This window comes from Blennius ocellaris, assembly GCF_963422515.1.
Source record: "Blennius ocellaris genome assembly, chromosome: 13".
In the NCBI taxonomy this organism is placed as follows: domain Eukaryota; kingdom Metazoa; phylum Chordata; class Actinopteri; order Blenniiformes; family Blenniidae; genus Blennius; species Blennius ocellaris.
This window is the reverse complement of record NC_137662.1, coordinates 2820095-2842631: the sequence shown is the minus strand read 5'-3', so window position 1 is coordinate 2842631 and position 22537 is coordinate 2820095. Positions and strand designations below refer to the sequence as shown.

General features: G+C 43.9%; 1 protein-coding gene across 1 annotated transcript in view; it reads left to right on the top strand.

Annotated features, from left to right (window-relative positions):
* The window catches only part of LOC308138288 (attractin-like protein 1), a gene marked incomplete at its 5' end in the record, with an annotated part of 332365 nt that overhangs the window by 164596 nt on the left and 145232 nt on the right, over nucleotides 1-22537 (top strand). The window contains one exon of the mRNA XM_080507370.1: nucleotides 19519-19580. Within this exon, the coding sequence (XP_080363496.1) occupies nucleotides 19519-19580 (62 nt within the window). The remainder of the gene's footprint in view (nucleotides 1-19518; nucleotides 19581-22537) is intronic.

Genomic DNA, 22537 nt, shown 5'->3' with positions numbered 1-22537 from the left:
ATCTGGATGTTAGAGGAGGAAAATGCTCTATAATCTGATGTTAGAGGAGGAAGATGCTCTATAATCTGATGTTAGAGGTGGGAGATGCTCTATAATCTGATGTTAGAGGAGGAAGATGCTCTATAATCTGGATGTTAGAGGAGGAAAATGCTCTATAATCTGATGTTAGAGGAGGAAGATGTTCTATAATCTGATGTTAGAGGAGGAAGATGCTCTATAATCTGGATGTTAGAGGAGGAAAATGCTCTATAATCTGATGTTAGAGGAGGAAGATGCTCTATAATCTGATGTTAGAGGAGGAAGATGTTCTATAATCTGATGTTAGAGGAGGAAGATGCTCTATAATCTGGATGTTAGAGGAGGAAAATGCTCTATAATCTGATGTTAGAGGAGGAAGATGCTCTATAATCTGATGTTAGAGGTGGGAGATGCTCTATAATCTGATGTTAGAGGAGGAAGATGCTCTATAATCTGGATGTTAGAGGAGGAAAATGCTCTATAATCTGATGTTAGAGGAGATATAGTCTGGATGTTAGTGATGGACAAACATTTTCAACACACTGCTGAAACATCTATAAACCAATCAAATCGTAGCGTTAATCCTAATCAGCAAAGTGATTAACGAGTTCATTGGAATTAAAAGGCCTAAAGTTCAGTGTTTAGTCATGTTGACAAACGGATATTTACCATGACTGCTGTAATCCCAGTTTGGTTCTACAACCCCTGTGTGGCTGCTCTCTTAGTATAATGGCTCCAGAGTGTGGCCGCCGAGGAAGAGGAGAGGCGCACACACACACACACACACACACACACACACACACACACACACACACACACACACACACACACACACACACACACACACACACACACACACACACACACACACACACAATTTTCCTTTGAGACGAATAAAAATGGAATGAAAACAAATCCCTCAAATATCAGACGTGACAGATTCTGACATGTTTGATTAATGGAGGGAATTTTCTTTCTAGAATGAATATTTAGTCAAATGAAATAATGAAGGTTAAAGGTCGAACACCAAAAACACATCTGTGGTCATACGATAACGATTTTCAGCTCGTGAACAGAAATCTGCTCCGTCATTAATTATAAGAGAAAAGTAGATCAAATGTTAAAGGTCTGTGGTGACAAAATACTTTAAATTTCACATGAAGACTCAGATTGGTTTTAGTCTTTTGGTCCTAAACGTTCGCATTAATTCAATGATACCGTATTGTTTGGACTATAAGTTGTACTTTTTTTTTTTTCTTTACTTTTTGCATGGTTAAAAAAATAACTAATCTCATACACCAGTGCAACATATATATAAGGCACATTTGATTTGAACTGATGTGACTTGTACTCTTGCAACCTGTAGTCCGGAAAATACGGTAATTTTGTTGGATACTTTTTGGCTGGACGCTTACATATTATTATTTTCTTTTAAAGTGTCTAACGTGGCCTGTCTGGTTTCTTACATGTGCCTCATTAGGCCCCATTTTACACCACGTGTCACGTGAAAACGCATCATTTTTTGCATTTTCGGTTCAAAAAAATATTTACCAGAAGAGGTAGCAGAGCTGAAAGTAGCAACTTGCTTCACGTTGTGTTTAAACGTCGATGAATAATGAAAGAAAATATTGTGTTGCTGCACATACAGGACCCAGAAATGCAACGTGTTTAACATGTGCTCGCCGTCAGCCGCAGGGGTATGGCGAAATCCTCCAAATGCAATTGTACTGTGATGTTTCTTATTTATTTATTTTATCCTCTCCTGGAATGATGCAACGTTTATTCCACATTTAAAGTCAACAGCCTTGGACTCCAGGCGAAAATCTGCATGTTCGCGCGCAAAAGAAAATTGTTGCAGCAACGCAAGGACGCCAGAGAGAAACACACAGGCGTGAGGATGTGTGAGCGGTGGCGGCCCACCGGAACGCCGCGGTGGATTTGTATTTTTTTTTTCTGCCGCCGTTGCAGTGAGACGGGATTTTCTCCCTCAGCCGCCAAGACATTGGTCCTGCTCGCCGGAGACTCTCGCCATGAATCTTTAGCGCGGGTAAATCAAGTGCGGCGTGCCTCGCGATCGCCGTCGCCTCCACTTTCCAGGAGTTGTCTTTCTGCAAAAAAAAAAAAAACATATCGCCCTGACAGGACGCTGAGCGTAAACTATTCTGAAAAGTGTTTGGCAAATCCGCCATCACATTTAATGATCTGTGAGTTTTCCAGTGTCTCTCCATCAATTATGCAGCACCGGATTAAATCTCCAGGCGGCAGCCCTGCACACTAAATATTCACGCTCGCGCCTTATGATCCATTAAATTGAAGTAGACTTTTAGCGGTGATATTTTAAGATGACTGTCACGCCGGGTCCGGGCCGCGCGCTGATGGATGGAGTCAGGAAGTGACAGAATGGAGGGATTAGGCGACAGCGAGGCTGGTTAACTGATGTTGAGACTGTTTTACAGGACAAACTGTCCAAGTGGGGAGAAAATGGAGACTGAATTATTGATGGATTCACGGAGGAGGGCGGCAGGTGTGGAGGCAGGAGGCTGATGGACGGATGATGGAGGTTTTGGATTGATACATAGAACGGTGGAAGGATGGATGGGTGGATGGATGGATGATTCATGGGTGGATGTGTTGGATTAATGAGTTTGATGGATGGATGGGTGGGTGGATGAACATGTTGATTGAATTGATGGATGTACAGATGGATGGATGATGGAGTGTTGGATTGATGGATCGGTTGAAGGATGGTGGATGGATGGACGAATGGATAAATGGATGAATGATATGTTGGATAAATGGGATTGGTGGATGGATGGTGGAGATTTTGGATTTATTGATTAATGGATAGATCTGTGGAAGGATGGATGGATGGATGGATGGACAGATGACAAATTAATGATATGCGGGATAAATGGGATGGATGGATCGGTGGATGGATGGATGGGTGGATGTGTTTGATTAATGAATGGATGGATGGATGGATGGTTTATTGATGGAGTAGTGGGATGGATGGGTGTGTTTGATTAATGAATGGATGATGAATGGATGGATGGATGGTTTATTGATGGAGTAGTTGGATGGATGGATGTGTTGGATTAATGAATGGATGATGAATGGATGGATGGATGGTTTATTGATGGAGTAGTTGGATGGATGGATGTGTTGGATCAATGAATGGATGATGAATGGATGGATGGATGGTTTATTGATGGAGTAGTTGGATGGATGGATGTGTTGGATTGATGGATGATGAATGGATGGATGGATGGTTTATTGATGGAGTAGTTGGATGGATGGATGTGTTGGATTAATGAATGGATGATGAATGGATGGATGGATGGTTTATTGATGGAGTAGTTGGATGGATGGATGTGTTGGATTAATGAATGGATGGATGGATGGTTTATTGATGGAGTAGTTGGATGGATGGATGTGTTGGATTAATGAATGGATGATGAATGGATGGATGGATGGTTTATTGATGGAGTAGTGGGATGGATGGATGTGTTGGATTGATGGATGATGAATGGATGGATGGATGGTTTATTGATGGAGTAGTGGGATGGATGGATGTGTTGGATTAATGGATGGATGTATGGTTAACTTGCCCTTTTTCTGCTCTTCTTCTTCCACTATTCAAACCTTCATTCGTTCCCTCTGGTAACGTGGACTCGTCTCTTTCAACCTGCTCATCAGACCAGTGTGTAGCTGGTACCAGTGTGTAACTGGTACCAGTGTGTAGCTGGTACCAGTTACACACTGGTACCAGTTGGTAGCTGGACCCTGGTGCTGGTTGTGAGTGTGTCAGTGTCTGTTGCTCAGACCGTCCTGCACCTCGTTACGGCTCATTTGTCCATCGATCGCCGGCCTCATGTGCGTTTCCCATTAATGCTGCATTATGGGAGCTCCATATATCTGCTGCTTGAAAGGTGATACGATAATAACCACCCCGAGGCTAATCTCGCCACCGCGGCGGACGGCCCGCCGTGTAACGCGAGACGCGCCCGGCATCCGGCCCTCCGACCTTGGTGGCTTGTGACGCCAGCGCCGGGCGACGACGAGGAATCGTCCCGAGGGTTGAGAACGACCCGGCTGGATGTGTCTGATCTGCTGGTCTCATCAGACCTCGTGTCTTGTGCCCGTCAACAAGCGCTCTACTTTCATGGTGTCACTGATGGTACCGAGTCCAGGGAAGTCTACCCAGGAAATACAAACAGGAAATACACCTTCCTCTTTTAGAGTATTTAAAAAACAGGCAGTGGCAAAATGTCCAGTGGATAACTCTCTCTCAACATTTAGTAAGGAGGCTCTAAAGGAAGCATCAGTGTTTCCTAGGCTAAAGGAAGCATCAGTGTTTCCTAGGCTAAAGGAAGCATCAGTGTTTCCTAGGCTAAAGGAAGCATCAGTGTTTCCTAGGCTAAAGGAGGTTCTAATGGAAGCATCAGTGTTTCCTAGGCTAAAGGAGGTTCTAATGGAAGCATCAGTGTTTCCTAGGCTAAAGGGAGCATCAGTGTTTCCTAGGCTAAAGGAAGCATCAGTGTTTCCTAGGCTAAAGGAGGTTCTAATGGAAGCATCAGTGTTTCCTAGGCTAAAGGGAGCATCAGTGTTTCCTAGGCTAAAGGAAGCATCAGTGTTTCCTAGGCTAAAGGAGGTTCTAATGGAAGCATCAGTGTTTCCTAGGCTAAAGGAGGCTCTAAAGGAAGCATCAGTGTTTCCTAGGCTAAAGGAGGCTCTAAAGGAAGCAAGGAGCCTCCTTTCCTTTGCTTATTGAGAATTCAGACAGTCCTTATCATGGCCGCTACACAAACACTTCAAGGGTTCAGGACAAGTCCATAGATAAGGAGTTAGGAGGGACGATTCGGACGTATTCAACATCACACCCCTTTTTTTTCTTTCTTGGTTTCTTCCACTTCCTGTGGGCGGGGCTAAGACACTCAACCTCCAACCAAACAGTATAAATTGATCAATGAGTTGGGTATTCCAACAAACGTTTATCACAGTAAATTCTAAATATAGAGGAAATCTAAATATATATATTCAAGTTGAATCGACCGTTGTGATAATATATAGTATAAAATCTTATTATGACAGTTAACTCAGTTCACTAAAATATGAAAGCAGCTTTAAAAATTCCTGCGAATGAAAGTATGATTTCATTTTCAGGATTGCCTCCTCTTGTCTGTATGTCCTCATTGCATCTGATTTTTTCCCTCCAGGGACATCTCCATCAGAGCAAAACAAATGAATTATTAAAAGCTGATGAGAGTTGTGAATACTGGGGGTGTCAGACACGTTTTAGTCCATCCCACATTCATCCTGAGTGGGTTGAACTGGGAAAATAGTGCCATAGTAACCTTTAAATCTAAACTTTAAAAGTTGAATTTGACGAAGATGTTGATGTTTTAACAAAACCAAACAATTACTGTGGACAATGACTACAATCTCCACCTAAAGCCAATTTAATGAAACATTCTGGTACGAAATACATTGAAATATTAAAAAAAAACACCAAAAAAACCATTATCCTGTAGCTGTTGCATTATGGGTGTTTTTACAAAGTCACCCTTACAGCAGGATAATGCCAGTTTGCTAGTTTTCATGGCAGCATCGCTGGTATTTCATTACATTTATTTGTTTATTGGAATGTGACAGTGCGTATTAATGTACCAGCGAGGTTTCTGTAAATATGCCAGATTGAACACGAGGCTCACTTCTATCCGTTGTCCCACATGAAGCCACACAAGGTTACAAACATACAACAATATGCAAACAAAGAAATTATGCTAATAGAATTACTCCTTAAAAATCTACCATTAAGTGCAAATATTAAGGTAAAGTGCTCACATTTCTTAAAGTTGGAGCTTTCTCAGATAACTGGTGATGTAGAGTTCCACTTTGTGCAAACTTTAAGAGATGAGGCTTTCTGAGCAAAAGAGGATTTTCCAACTATGATTTTGCAATCACACCTTGTGGTATCAGTAGGACTATTTATTTGTTTTGATAAAATCCCCCCTTATGGAATCGCAATTAAAACAATTCAACTATCTTGGCTTAAATTTCTCAAATTTGCTTGCTGGTTTTGTCCGGATTGGCCAAGTTTGACACCACAGGTCTACGACAGTCTGGAGTGGATGTAAACACAGGTATGGAGCCACAGTTTGTGAGCACGGTGTAAAAAATGAGACAATGTGATGGAGTTGACGACTGACAGCGACGTCGCGGTGAGCACTTTCCAACCTCACAGAGAGGAACTCCACCGTCCAGATCTGGGCTTTTGTTGCATCGCGTGCTCGTTTTCCTTGTGCGTGATAAAAGCATGCATTCAAGATGAAACAGTGACTCCAGATAGCCTGGAGTGGTTTCTCTTTGTTTTCTCTTTGTGACGGGCCGGCGACCTGTCAGGACTCTATTCTGCATTCCTTCAAAGTCATCCGGGTTGCTTTTTGTCGTTTTGCACCCAGTCAGACAGAACTGCAGCCACAAAATATACTCAACGTGTAAAATGAGGCTAACGTCACTTAAAACGTTTCATATATGGTTTTAATATACATGCAAAAACTGTTTCTTACATTGCATTTATGAAGTCTCAATGACAGTTTGGGATGGTAAATGTTTCTTTACATTTCTCAGTTGTTTTTGTGCCTGATTGAGAAATTTCACCTTTCTTTTTGTTTTTTGACATTTTAGCAGTTGTAAATATTGAACCTTTGTTCAATGCTGTTTTGCACTGTTTTTTTCCCCCCAATTTTAAATGTTTTTCTTTTATAAATTGTAGTAATTTATTTTCTTTTAAGCTCTTTAAGAAGTTTTTTGAATTTTTTTGTGATTTACTTGAAAAAAGCCACATTAAATGATAAAAGAAAATAATCAAAAAGAGGAGATTACCTTTGTATTATCAAATTGTGTGTGTGTGTGTGTGTGTGTGTGTGTGTGTGTGTGTGTGTGTGTGTGTGTGTGTGTGTGTGTGTGTGTGTGTGTGATTTGATCATAGAAAAATAAACATTATTAAAAGAAAATAAACATAATTCTCGACACTTTAACTAAACATGGACAAATATTTTTTTCAAATATTTCTAACAATAAATAATGAATAAAATGATGTAATGTTTATCTATGTATCATTCAGTGAACGCTTCAGGGAGCCGCTACAGAAGGGCTAATGAGCCACATGACTCCAGACCGCCGATATATTGGTATAAAACACATATAAAGCAGTACTTTATCAACACCAGCAGTGTCGTGACCGGCGTCGCTGAGACAAGTATTTTTAGCATTTTCCTGGCAGTCTCAGCGATGCGGCCCTTCATCCGTGGGAAAGTGCGGCAGCCTGCGATGACTCCTCGTGTGACGTTATGGTTTGTGGCAGTGGAGCGGCGGCAGCGAGGCAGAGGTTGGGTTCACATGGTCGTCTACGTCAGGTCGTCCTCACAGTCGCACCACACCGGCGTCTGGCCAAGGCAGTCACTGTTGCCACGGTATCCATCACATTAGTGCAAATTCAATTAGGATGCTTTAAAAAAAAAAAAAAAGAAATATACATTTTCAGAAATGTCTTTACTTCGTGGCGGTCCAACAAAAAAGAAAGGCTCGTTTGTGAAGGCAGGAGTGCGTGAGCCTGCAAACTGACGTGACCTGTGAGTGTTTCCCTCGCAGCGGGCTGATGTCAGCCGGGAGTCGGGCGGAGCGAGGTGTTGGGATCGCTCATTCTGCCGGAACAGATGTTGATCGACTCTGTCACGCTGACCTTGCACCTTTAGTCCTCCCTTCACCGGCACGACACCACCGTTAATGCCGGGAGATTCCTGGATCCACTGCATGTACGTCCATGTTCATGGAGAAATTCATGTTGCAACACAACAAGAGTACAACCACTGGTCTAATGTGGATCACGGCCCTTTAACGCCTCTGAATGTGGTTGAGCTTGAAAAGTATAGACAAACCTTCATCCATCCATCCATCCACCCATCCATCCACCCATCCGTCCATCCATCCGCCCATCCATCCGTTCATCCATCCATCCATCCATCCATCCATCCATCCATCCATCCATCCATCCATCCATCCTTCCATCCATCCATCCATCCGTCCATCCATCCGTCCATCTGTCCATCCATCTGTCCATCTGTCCATCCATCCGTCCATCCATCCATCCATCCGTTCATCCATCCATCCAGCCGTCCATCCATCCGTCCGTCCATCCATCCATCCATGCACCCATCCATCCATCCGGCCATCCATCCATCCATCCGTCCATCCATCCATCCATCTGTCCATCCATCCATCCATGCACCCATCCATTCATCCATCCGTCCATCCATCTGTCCATCCATCCATCCGTCCATCTGTCCATCCATCCATCCATCCATGCACCCATCCATTCATCCATCCGTCCATCCATCCGTCCATCCGTCCATCCATCCATCCATGCACCCATCCATCCATCCATCCATCCATCCGTCCATCCATCCATCCATCCAAAATGCTGGAAACGATGTCGTCAGCATGCCAGGCTGTTGGTTGTTTCTAATAATGCGGGAACGCGGGACATTCTAGTGGACAGACGACCAAGTTGGATCGTTATTACGGTGACTGTCAAAATAAAAGTCCCAGTCCCAGGAGAACCTGGACTGGGAGTGATGACACTCGTTGTTCTGAGTGTCTCTACTGAGCATGTGCAGAGGAACTGTTTCCTATGCCCGTGGTGCGCAAGTGTACGAGCAGCGTTTTCCTCGCCTCCGAGGAACGTTCCCGTGTAAACAAACCCCGAAACACAAGTTTTTATGTTTTCACTTAAATAAATTCTTCCTTTAAGGGAAACATTTAACCGTAATAATTGAAAGTTAGTATTTAAATCAGCGTTGTCACCCTGTTTCTGTTATTTGGACGGACAGTGGTCCCTCGTTTATCGCGGGGGTGACGTTCTAAAAATAAGACTACAGAGTCTCACTGCTGTCGATCAGATATGGATGTATTGATGAATGAATGACTGAATGATGGTTAATGTTTTTACCGTAGCATCACCATCACACTCATCCGGCAAACACACACACACACACACACACACACACACACACACACACACACACACACACACACACACACACACACACACACACACACTGTCCTCAGTTCTGACCGTCAGCAGACTCTGAGTCCTTCCTGTCATCGCCATCATTAAGGTTTTCAGCGGTCTGAGGTCTGGAGACGTCTCGTCCTCTTACAGCCGCCACAGTTCGGCTCTTGTCAGAGTTTCTCACATCGTTACACTTGTACCAATTATTTCCTGCTTGCAGCGCGTCCAGCTCAACCGCTGGCTGTCCACTTCCTGTCTGTGAGGAAGGTGCCAGTCTTGTCAGGGTGTTTGAACTCTGCGGCAGAATAAAAAGAACAAAACAAGAGTTGTACCATGCACTTGATATTGAGTTCCAGGCCTCTTGCTTTTATAACAATAATTCTTTCAAACTTTTTTTTTTATTATTATTATCAAGATTTGACAGTTTCAACTTTTAGATCCAGAAGCAGAAGTAGATCATCACTGCCATTTGATCAATCCGACGCCATTTCTCCAGGAGCGAAGCCTGACCTGGATTCATCCAGAGTTTAATGAAAATGTTTTATTGATTGAGCTCAACAAACATCTCGAGAACATGACCCGCATTTCTCTTTTTGTGCATTTCCCCCCCCCCCCCTTCATTCCTTTTTTTTCTTTTCTTTTTTAATGAAAGTCAGAAGTCTCGTCGCTCCAAAACCGTTTCTAATTTGAACGTCTCCATTTTGTAATTCGGCAGAAAAAGCGCCGTCTCAGCATGAAGCGCTCCGTCAAAGAGTTGGTGATTTTGGGAAACGCCGGCTCGACTCTTGACAGCGAGAGGAATGAACCACGCGCTTTTCTGGTTTAAGCGTTTTCCCCCTCCCCCGCCTTTGACGTTACCGTAACGTGTTCCCACGATGCCGGCTGATTGAAAGCCCTCTGCCAGAGGTGAGCAGCCAGAAGAAGTGCCGACGCTCTGGTCATTGGATTTGCTTCTCATTTCTGCTGCGCGCCGGAGCAGGAAGCCCCCCCCCCCCCCCCCCCCCCCCCCCCCCCCTCCCCCCCCTTAATCAGATATCACACATAAACAGCTCCCTGATCGGATCAGTCCGCCAAGCGTCCTTTCATTGGATCAAGCGGACGTTTCAAATTGAGCGGCGCTGCGTCCGACGCGTGTCGTCCGGGCGGTGTCGTGTTGCATCGGGGTGGAAGCGGTCGAGGCCGCCGGCGTCGCCGGGCGGGAAGTCATCAGGAAGCATCAGGACAAACGAACCCGCCGCGGTGGGAATCAGCAGAGAGCGCGAACACGAGTGTTTCCGCGGCTCCGCGGGACACGAGGTGGGAAAGATTAAAAAAAAAAACCTGGTTCCAAACGTTGGATTCGGGTAATCATAAAATTGGCACTGCTGACCGTTTCCACCCCGGCAGTGCCGCTGACCTTTTAAGGGAGTTTTGTATTATGTAAGCCTTTTTATTTCCCCTCACACCAAAAAGTGAAATCCCACTGGAAAAGAGATGGAACATGACCTGCAGGTATCAGAACGCCGTGGCCTGGATGCCGCCGCGTTATTTGGCCCATTCTGTTTTGGCGCCGAGGCGTGTGTTTGTGCGGAGCTGTGCTCGGTGCCACAGCTTTCTGTTTCCATCAGATCGTTAAATTCAGGTTTTTCCTCAACTTATTGGAGGGATCGCCTCCCTTCATACCGATATTAGCGTTTTTTTTTTACGTTTGCTTTAAGACAAGGCAAAATTATGCAGAGAGCACTATTCATAGGCAAAGCAATTCACAGTGCTTTAAATAAGAAATTAAGTAAATAAATATAGGCTTTACAAAGACATAAATACATTAAAGCAAGCAATTAAAAATCTTAATCTCGAGATTAGTTTTAATTATTTTACTGTAGTGTTTCACAAACAAGTGCATCCAAAAAAAAACACCTTGTGGATTTTAGTTTTTGATGGAATAAACCAAATAGATGATGGTTATCTTAGCACAATTGTATTTCTCCCCCGTTTCCATGGAGATGAAATGGGGATTTTTTTTTCAGGAAGTTCCTTATTTTCAAAAAGTTGTGTTTTCAGTGGCTCCAAAACCTGACAAAAGAACTGAGGGTTTTCACATGAAGATGTGGCGTAAACGAGCTCTTTAAAGCAACAGAGCTAAAACCACAGATCCAAACCACTAAAAACATCTTACAAGCTTTTCTGAAGATATTTTCAGAGTAACTATAATTATAGTTACTATAATTTCCGGACTATTGAGTGCAATGCAAGTACAAGCACCGTAAGTCGCACCCATCAAATTTACAAAGAAAAAATTAAAGTAAAGAAAGGTCGGAGTTACGTGATGCCCCTGAACGCATCACCCATGTCTCAGCGGCATGAAGCTCGTTAACCCATAAAAATCCCTAAATTAGCCACGTCGTCATTTAAAGGTTTCAAAGCGTTTGGGGGAAAAACAGTCGCGTCTCATTGTCGGGAAGTTCCGGTACGATAGCAAACATCGTTCGGGAAACGAATCGCTCGCTGTGTGAATAGAAGCCGACAGTGAAAAGTAAAGTTCACCAACAAGTGGAAACGTCGGGCCGGATCACATCACGTCACGTCTCAAAGCAAATCTCCTCCACCTGCTGGAAGGAGATACATCTGTTGGCTCTCCTGACAAGAGCGCACATATGGCGACGCCGCTCTCATCTGCATAACATGTAGGAGGACACGGCGCCTAGCAACCGCCTCACTTTGGTCATTAGGTCCTCATGAATATTCAGATGCGCAGGGAGGAAATAAGTGAGCTGTGAACACATCTCAGTTCATTTGTTAACGCGCCGATGTGAACACGTGGACTCCACGTGCGCGGCGTAATCCTCTGGAAGCACAGCAGGAGCGCCGCTTCGGTCTGAGCGGGTTTTAAGTAATGACGCCAGGAATCGTGTTTAATGTCCGTTTCAATTAGAACGCCGACTTTTGACGACTGTAAATGGTGCATTAAATGTGAAGATTTTTCAATTGATTTCTATTTGCATAGTTGTGATGATTCAGAGGCAGTGTTGCCACAGTTACTCATTATGATTAATTTTTTTTAAAGTCAATGCTAGATTCCTGCCAATATATATATTTTTACTCAGAAAAACAGCTCTGCAGTTGTTATTCTTGCACTGCGAAGGTTCAGTGATGATGTTCTCTTGGTTCTCATTCTTTAGCACCTCAAAACAGAAGAAATCACAATTTATCACCAACTCAGCAAGAAAACTGGTCATTTCTTAAGGTTCCACTCAATTTTTTTCTACATTAATTAGACGTGTTTTCAGTGTTCCAAACTTTTCCGCGTCCCGCTTGAAAACAGCGAGCGCAGCAAAACTGAGCGATTGTCAAATGTGAAACGATAAGGCTTGAAAGCATGAAAAGCACTCTGTTATAATTGAATGACATGAAGGATTACCAGACATTTCCTCGTCTCATACATGCCAGGCTTTAATACATTAAAAAAAAAAAACGAGATAAATTAAGCGGCATGTCATCTGAAACTTTGATGGGTTTAGGTAATGGCTTCAATCAGCACTGGGAGTCAGTTCTGCCCTAAATAAGCCATAAATTACCTGCAGCTGAAGATGAGATGGGGGGGGGGAAAGCTACGTAGGATTTTTTTTTTTTCCCCCCGTTTGACTCCGTCGTAGGTATACGTGAAGATATCATAACATTAAAGGTCTTTATTTTGCTGGTGTTCAATGCTTATGAAAATAAAAGTGGCGATGTAGATGTTGAAAGACCCTCACAAGTGACGACAGTCATTCTGCTGAAGAAGAAAAAAAAACCCATCCCGTAATCTTCTACTTGTAAACGATTCCCCGTTCGTTCGTTTCAGTCATTTTTTTTTCTTTTAACCCTTTGCAGTTCACTGCTTTTACATTGTTATTTTCTGTAAAACGTGAAGTTTTGGTTTGAGGAGTAAAGAAGAAGTTTGTGGATAAACGAGAGGAACTGCACTATGGTGCCGGTGCGGGATCTTGTGTAAAAGTTGGGAGGAAACATGCAAACTCGTCCGGGACACACTGCCGGCGACTGTCGACCACCACGGTTGTAACCGTCTAGAAAACCTTTTGTAGGGAAAAAAAAAAATAAAATGTGTAGAAACAGTTTAATCCTTTGCAGTGAAACGTAGCATCTCTGATCCGGAGCTGCAGCCCCGATGAGGATTAAGTACGACGACTAAATAGATGAATTCCTGCTGCTTTTCCTCTTTCATCGCCTCTGCCCTCCATTCATCCTCCTCTCTCTCTCTCTCTCTCTCTCTCTCTCTCATCTTCTCTCTGCCATCAAGCTCTTTTCTCCACTTTCTTCCACCGTATTGATTGGCCAGGCACTTTCTCTCGTTCCGGGCTTTAACGAGCGGCTCCCGGTTCAGGGTTAGGGAAATAAAAGGCAGACCGGCGCTGTCGCTGCTCCTAAGCTTGTCCCCAGAGGGCCACCGTAGGCCGTCCATAATGGCTGAACCGAAGAGCCAGGCGGGGTCCTTGGAGCCCATCTGTACGTCACTCCTGCTCGTCTCATCTTTTCCCTCCGTCCCCCTCCGGTTCCTCCCTCCGACGCTCGCACTCGTCCGCGGGTAATTGTAGTTCTGGCTCCACGATAATAAAAGAATAGAGAGAGAAAGAAGCAATCTACCTCAGCCATCCGATGACCCCCTGACCTCAAAACAATCACACTGGACGGGAAAGGAATCCTGCCGTTTTTGTTGTTGTTGTTGTGTGTTTGCGCAGTGGGCTGGAGGTTATTTCAGCGTGTATTCTTTACCCTGGGTGTCGGGAGAATTCCCTCCTGACCCGCTTTTTTTCCCCCTCCTGTGTTATTTAATTCAGCGGAGGCGGTTCGGTAGCCACGGCGTTCACACTCAAGGCACCTGCTCTCTAAAGTCTGTGATAGAGGGACTTTTATTTTAGGATGTGCTTCTTGAATATCTTGTTTCAAAACCCAACACGAGGGATGAATCTTACCAGGGACTACGATGGTCCCTGTCAGAAACTGACCCCCATCAGTTGTTGTTGGTTGACCCTGCTGGAGAGACTCCAGGTCGACCTGCTGCTCCTCCATATCGTCGTGTTCGCTTGTTCTGATCCTTCCCGGTCGGTCTGGAGCAGGACTGTCTCGTCCAACTGGGAGGACAACCAGGACCAGCTGGAGAGATCCACGTCTGGGTTGGTCTTGTAGTTGTACCTTTAGCTCAAGTCTAGACGATCGGAGAGTTTCGGGAGTCTTTCCTTGTGGAGGATTCATGTTCTACCTGTGCATGGATGGGTTTGAGGTCAAAGAGTCAATATTGCCCAAAGGATTGGGATTGTTGATCAGTGAGGTCTAATCCAGTCCGGAAGCCTTAAATATTAAATAAGCTGATATAAAGACTTGTTTTCTATTATTGTTGCCAAGACCAAGACCAGAGCGTTTCTATAAAAGACCTAATTCAAGTACTTGTTTGTCAACCTGACGCACAAAGAAAGTTGTTTCCATAAACTTTAATCTACTTCTATCAGATCCTTGTGATAACTTCAGCATCGTTCTTATTATTATATTTCTAATCTTACCAGATTCATCTCTTGTTTCCAGTCTCACTTTCTGCTTTTTCCATTTCTTGTTAAAGGGGTCATATTATGCAAAATTTACTCCCTAAAGGTTTCCAACATTAATAATCGTCCCCATACCTGGAACGACGCCCCAGACAATTCACCATGTGTACCTGGCTGCTGAGCCTCAGTCTGGGATTCTGTTTTCTCTGAGAATAAAAACTGAATTAAAAAGCTAAACTCATGTGTGGAAGCATTGTGAAAGGGGCCATACTATGAATAATTCACTTTATAAAGGTTCTCCAGCAGTACTGATCGTCTCCACACCTGGAACGACGCCCCAGAAGAGAATAAAGTGTGTCCTCTCTCTCCCTGGCTTGTTCCAGGTTTTAAAAAGTGTGTTGCTCCAACCAGCCAATCAGAAATCAAACCCTATATAGTGTCATCGGGGGTTTAGCCAATCACAATCAAGGTAGGCTCCTCCCCTTTGACTCCTCCCACAATCAGGCAGCTCTGCTCTGGCACATGGCACCACGAGAGGAAGTACTTCCTCCTCTTCCCATAGATGGGCGTGTGTGGGCGGAGCCAGTCCAGCTCACACAGACACAGCAGATTCTGAATGCAGCTCCTAGGATCCAATATTCTAATGGAGGAGAATCAAGGAGGAGCTGGAAACCTTGAATAAAACGTCTTTGGACAAATTAAACCATGTAAAACCAGCGTTTTACATGGTTTGATCTTGGATCTTGATCTTGTGGCCTTTGATCTTGGACACATTCAATTGATAAAGGAAGCAACATTTCATGAATTTGAAATGTCAATGAATGGATCGATGGTTTTGTTGTTGATATATAATAATAGAAATGTTACTACAGGCCACTGGTTCACCTTTGAGACGAAACCAAAGACTTTCTTTGTTCCATATTTTGTGAAGTCGTTTAAAATGGCCTTCGTCTTGACCAAAGTAATTGTCGCTTCAGAAATGACCATTTGGGCCGTGACAGTAGAAGTTCTTAGAAACACCCTCCGTCTCGTGGCTGTTTCACTGAGATAAAACAACTTACACACACCTATAGTGTTTGTGCAGCCCTTGTGTGTGTGTGTGTGTGTGTGTGTTTGCTGTAGTGCAGCCCTGCAGTGGCGTGTGCTGGGGAGGGGAAGGGTGTGGCCTTAAACAGCTTATTGATTGCCGCCGTGTTTAACGACTGCAGTCGTTGTAAATTGGACGGATGGCCGTTGGCTGCTCGCGAGCGCGGCGGACGGAAATGAAGAGAAATGCGTGTTTGCCGGAGAGTAAAGCGACTGCATTAATTGCCGTGATTACAATGTGCGGGCTCTGCCAGCGCCGGTGCGTGTTCATGTGTTTTGTCCTTTATGTGCGCGCGCTCGTAATAACTCCTGATATCGTCAGGTGGGAATGACGTGAACCGCTGCACTGGAAGCCTGAAAGCAAAACCCCGGCTCTTTTCTCCCTGACGCCGCGTCCCTCTGGACCCAAATCTGCTTTTTCTGCAGGTTTTTCACTGTCAGGCTTTTTCTTTCTTTTCCTTTTTTTTTTTAACCTGCTGCACAAATGCTGGTAAACCTCTTAAGCTCATTCTGCCCCATTTCTTTCTGTCTCCGCCTCTCAAGTAGTCTCGGAGGATTCGCTCAAGACAAAGACGCAGCCTCCCCGACTATTAGGGCCATTTAGAGGTATCCCCATGTCGAACACGCTGGAAACACACTGCCGTCAGACGTACCGTGATGCCTCACTTCACTGTTTCTTTAATGCGCTAGCCGCAGCAGGCTAATGATTTTAAATGCGTCTCTGGCGGGACGCGTCCCGCGGGGGATCCCGTGACGCCACCTGCTCATTTGCGCGTCGTCGTCCTCGGCCGCGCCGCCGTCTTTTTTGAAGTTTCGGGAGCGGGGGAAGTCGCAGGCGATTAAATGGCAGCGCGTGAGGATTCACCTCCACCGTTTGAACATTAAAATGATTAACAAGGTCAGAGATCAGCCGGACGGATCGTTAAGCGGCGCTCCCGACAACAGGGACGCTTAATCCGGCGCTGAACTTTAGATTCACTCCATGAAGAAGCACTTCGCTGGCGAGCGACCCGCAAAGGCTCTGTCCTCATTCACTTTCACCAGGAGGGGAAAATGTCTGTGTCTTCAAATCAGGAAATTAATTATGCTTATTTATTTATTTTTTTCTATCTTTATTCTACAGGATTGTGTTGTATTTTTTTTATGGACAATAACAGTAAAGCGCCTTAATCGTAAAGAGTCAGTAATAACTAGAGGAAGCGTGTGAGCGTGCAGGATGTGGCGAGGTGAGAGTCGCGGTTTTCTGCTGATGAAATACAAATAATATTGCTTTGTTTTAATGGTTCAACATACACAGTGCACACGTTGACACTGCAAACTTAATATGTCTGATATGGTTTAAAAAAATACAATTATTATTATCATTACACTCATGGGTTATGTCCTTTATTTATAGCTTTTGATTTATTGACATTTTAATTAAACAATAAAAAAGACCTACAAATAAATTGTATTGATTTGCAGTCCACAGATTTGTATTATTATTATTATTATTATTGATGATGTTAAATAATTTGTTATGATAGTTGTAATGTTACAATAAAATATATATTTTGCACATAAAATAGAACAAAGCTAACTTATCGGCTTTCAATCAAATATTTAAACACGTAAAATAAAATTTGGGACGCTAACTAGAAAAATGCAATCATTTGCAACTCTCAGATAGTTAATCATTAATCATCATATGACACATCAAATTGTTGAAAAGGAGACATGTTGCCATGAGACATTTCCTAAAGTATTTTGGAATGAAAGCAAAACATCTGGAAACAGTGGAAACAGCGCACCATTTTAATTGTTTTCACCCACTAGCATCCATTTTTCTCCAATATCTGTTAATGTTTGAGTTTATAATTGTGTTAAAAGTGACATAATTGGCCTGATACAGCCTGACTGAACGACTTTGGTTAGTCCAGAAGTGAAACACTGTGCGACTTTCTCTCAGAAACCATGACACTGTCTGAGAAGTCACATCTTTCATTTTTAAAAATGCTTTTAATGAGCCCAAACTTTTGACTCCTCTCCATTATTCAGGCCGAGTGGCACAAATGACAGGTTTCCAACTTCCAAGAATAAAAGAAGAAAAAAAAGTTTCCACATGGCTAAATACACTGTGATGAGGAGACGTCACCTATTTAACTTCTTTTCAACTCTTCAGCGGTTCCAGAGCATGTTCACACGCATTTAAATACTCACACAGCAACGCTGACAGTCGACTGATCCTTTCTTAAAGTGGCCATATTATCCAACTTTTCAACACTTCCACTTGGTCTCGTTAGTCCAAAGACGTTTTATTCAAGGTTTCCAGCTCCTCCTTGATTCTCCTCCATTAGAATATTGGATCCTCGGAGCTGCGTGCACAATCTGCTGTGTCTGTGTGAGCTGGACTGGCTCCGCCCACACACACCCATCTATGGGAAGAGGAGGAAGTACTTACTCTTGTGGCGCCATGTGCCAGAGCAGAGCTGCCTGATTGTGGGAGGAGTCAAAGGGGAGGAGCCTACCTTGATTGTGATTGGCTAAACCCCCGATGACACTATATAGGGTTTGATTTCTGATTGGCTGGTTGGAACAACACTTTTTAAAACCTGGAACAATCCGGGAGAGAGAGGACACACTTTATTCTCTTCTGGGACGTCAGTCCAGGTGTGGAGACGATTAGTACTGCTGGAGAACCTTTAGGAAGTGAATTATTCATAGTATGGCCCCTTTAATAATGCTTCCACACATGAGTTTAGCTTTTTAATTCAGTTTTTATTCTCAGAGAAAACAGAATCCCAGACCGAGGCTCAGCAGCCAGGTACACATGGTGAATTGTCCCTTTAAAACATTCCCACAGGACGTTAGCGGGAACATGAATCAGAGGTGTGCGTTGGACTCCGTTGGGATGCACAGAAGCGGTGATGATGGATGCGGTGGCGGGATTCCGCGGCGCCGCAGCATCCAGCAGGTCTGTAGGAGTTCAGTTGGACAAAGTGCGGCGGAACACCAGGAGAACACGGAGGGCCAGGGGGCTTTAGTCACCGGCTAATCTCATAATAACCTACGAACCATATGGCGGTGGCTCGCTCGGCGCTCTTTGTGTCGATGGCGGGCGAGGAGACGGAGGACATGTGTGAATGCGTTTGGCAGGAGGGGAATAGTTAGGGTTTTTTTTGTTTTGTTTTTCTGTAGGAGGTCTGCGTTCTGCTGGTCTTCGGTGAGAGAGACGCTCCTCCACAGCCAGGGCTCTTCGTTTCCCATGATCCTCTGGAAAATGTCGGGGGCAGATACAGTTACATCAAAGCAGCTTCATATATAATCTCCATAATGCAGATGCAAACCAGAAATTCAACTAATTGGAATTTCTACAAACTGGTTTTACGTGTGAAAACGGAAAACCTGCTCGGAGCCACTGAAAACGCAGCTTTCCTGAAAACAGTGTGTCGGCGGAGACGCGGCCAAAGCAAAACGCCACACACACTCACAGAGCGAAGAAAGATCCCCGACCAGCTCCGATCTGTGCGTCCGTCACTTGATAGACTTTTCTGAAGCCGCCTCACTTGATCCACGGGTCAACGCTACCAAGTGATAAGAGAACGCCGAGCTTCACAAAGGTTCAGTCATTCAAGAGAATCCAAGCAGGAAAGTCATTAAACGGAGCACAAAGAGCTTTATACTATAAAAAGAACAAAACTAATAAAATGAGAATGGTTAAAACAAACCGTACGCTGGTAAAAAAAAAAACTACATTGACAGTTTGTACTTCAGCATTTCAGGTGAGGAGATGCTGAGAAACGTGGTGAACAGCCTCTCCTGACTGTGTCCTCCTTGTCCCTGCAGATCGCCTTCTCCCAGCACAACAGCATCATGGACCTGGTGCAGTTCTTTGTGACCTTCTTCAGGTCAGTCACTCCTTCACTCTCAACTCTGGGGGCTGTGCTTCTCGGGCCGTGTGACTTACAGTAGGGGGCAGCAGCAGCTTCCTCCTTCTCCTCCTCCTCCTCCTCCTCGGGCTCAGCACTTCACCTCCACCTTCACCTGTGACCTCCTGCATCTGATCAGCTGCAACCACCAGGAAGGAGGGAGAGAAGGAAGGAAGAAAGGATGGAGAGAGGGAATAAAAGAGGGAGGGAGGGAGGGAGGAAGGAGGGAGGGAGAGAGGGATGGAAGGAAGGAAGGAAGGAAGGAAGGAGGGAGAGAGGGATGGAAGGAAGGAAGGAAGGATGGAGAGAGGGAATAAAAGAGGGTGGGAGGGAGGAAGGAGGGAGGGAGAGAGGGATGGAAGGAAGGAAGGAAGGAGGGAGAGAGGGATGGAAGGAAGGAAGGAGGGAGGACAGAGGGAAGGAAGGAGGGAGAGAGGGATGGAAGGAAGGAAGGAAGGATGGAGAGAGGGAATAAAAGAGGGAGGGAGGGAGGAAGGGAGAGAGGGATGGAAGGATGGAAGGAAGGAAGGAAGGAGGGAGAGAGGGACGGAAGGAAGGAAAGAAGGAAGGAAGGAGGGAGAGAGGGACAGAAGGAAGGAAGGAAGGAAGGAAGGAGAGAGGGACGGAAGGAAGGATAGAAGGAAGGAAGGAGGGAGAGAGGGACAGAAGGAAGGCAGGAGGGATGGGGAAGGAAAGATGAGGGTGGGAAAGAGGCAGGAAGGAGGGACTGAAGGAAGAAGGGAAGGAAGGTTAAGTGAGGGAAGGAAGAGGAAGGCAGGAGTGAGCAGAGAGAGCGAGAGAGAGAGAGAGAGAGAGAGAGAGAGAGAGATATTTCATAATAAATACTATTTTCATTTTCAAAGCAGTCAACAAAGAGACACTCAGCGACTCTGTTGCTCCTGATATTCATTTACAAAGTTACAGGAAGCAGCACAAACTGAACTAATAACCTCATAATCTAACATTTTTGTGAATCTCTGGAAGTTCAATAATAATAATAATAATAATGATAATAATAATTATTATTATTATAATAATAATAATAATAATAATAAAAGCTGTAGTTTGATTGACTATTTGTTTTAAAGCATTTTGATTATTAAAAATAATTGACATCTTCTCCGTGTTTGTCCACAATGAGTCCATTAAGGGCAAAACAGCCAAAGAATGTGTGCTTTGTGTGTGTGTGTGTGTGTGTGTGTGTGTGTGTGTGTGTGTGTGTGTGTGTGTGTGTGTGTGTGTGTGTGTGAGAGAGACATACACACACACACTGGATCTAATGAGAGCCTTTTGGAAAAGAAGTATGGAATGAAGTCGACTGTCTTCAGGCAAAATCCTGCCACTCAGCTCCGATACCGGACAAGTGTGTGTGTTGGTGTGTGTGTGTGTGTGTGTGTGTGTGTGTGTGTGCGTGTGTGCCTGTGCATGTGCATGTGTGCGTGTACATGTGTGTGTGTGAATCCATGTGAAGGAGTGAGTGGTGTTTGTGCCCAGGGCCGGCTTCTGGACATCAGCAACCTTTCGGCCGGCTAACAGGGATGATGTCATCACTATGAGACAGTGTCTCAGGAGGTTGCGTGTTTCCATTCCAGTTGTGGGAAAATCCATCCACATACTGGACAACCTGTCGTCTTCGTGGGCACAAACCTTCGTGTTAGAATTTATTAATTTTTTTATCACACAAATGTATTTATTTATTTTTCTATCTTCCACGAATGTAGTCACATCATTCACGCTTTTTTTTATCCGCGTGGCACATTAACGGGTCCTTCAAGCCGGCCGGAGCAGCAGCAGACAGCTGCTTCCATTCCAGGAAACAAGCTGCCGTGAACCAAATGTACTGTTGTTTAGAAAACTCAACAACAAACAGACACTAAATGGGATAAAGTGAGTGAATCACCAAGCTGCTGAGACTCGGGGTACCAGCAGTTCATTAGGGCTTCAGGCTCACGGATGTGAGACGAATGAAAGCGGCCACCAGTGCTGCTCTTTATTATTTACACATTAACTCAGTTATACATTTAAAACAACAAAATAATAACTCAGTTCATTTTAGTTCCTTTTATAATTAATCCTGTTATTAAGATTTACTGTCGTATTTTATTTACATCAATTTGAATGAAGGAGTGCATACTAAAATATTTTTTATTTTGTATACCAGAATATGAAAAAAACACAAGTTAACAAAAATAAATTCCTCGCTTTATCATTATTTAAAGCTCTATTGCTTTATAGCGTATTCAGTCTGTGCATCATGTTTTTAAAAAGTAACTAAAGTAAAGTAACTAATTAAAATTATTGAAAATAAAGTCATCAGTTATCAACATGATTACTTTCTCCAGGAGTAATGAGTAACTAATTACTATTTCCAAGTTACTTGTCCAGCACTGATTGGCACACAGGCTGGCCAATGAGATGCCAGTGTCCGTCCATGTAAGCTCCGCCCTCATGAACTCGCTGACACATCAGTCAACAATAAAGCACAAACACAATTGAGTCAATCAAACCAGAAGGAAATAGAAAAGTAACCAAATTATTCAAACTGTAGTGAAGTTTGTGAAACAACAGTGCTAAATATTTATTTCTGTGCTCGGCAGTGAAGATTGTTGGACATAGTGTCTCAAATGCAACTTGCTCAGGTCCATTAGCCACAAAAACGTATATATTTGACTTCTGGGGTTACATTTAGAATTTATGGTGCAAATTTCACGACTTTAAATTCTCCCATGTGGACTTTTACTCGCTCATAGGGAGGAGCAAGTACACCACTGTCTGTATCTGTATCTGTTCAACCATCTAAATGATCTGTATCCATATCTGTACTTGGGGTGGGCGTGGCCTAATCTGGAAATGGGCGTGGTTCAAGTGAAACTGGGTGGGGCTTAAATGGGTACATTATTTTAAGTCTGAAATTGCTTTATATATTGTTTATTTGA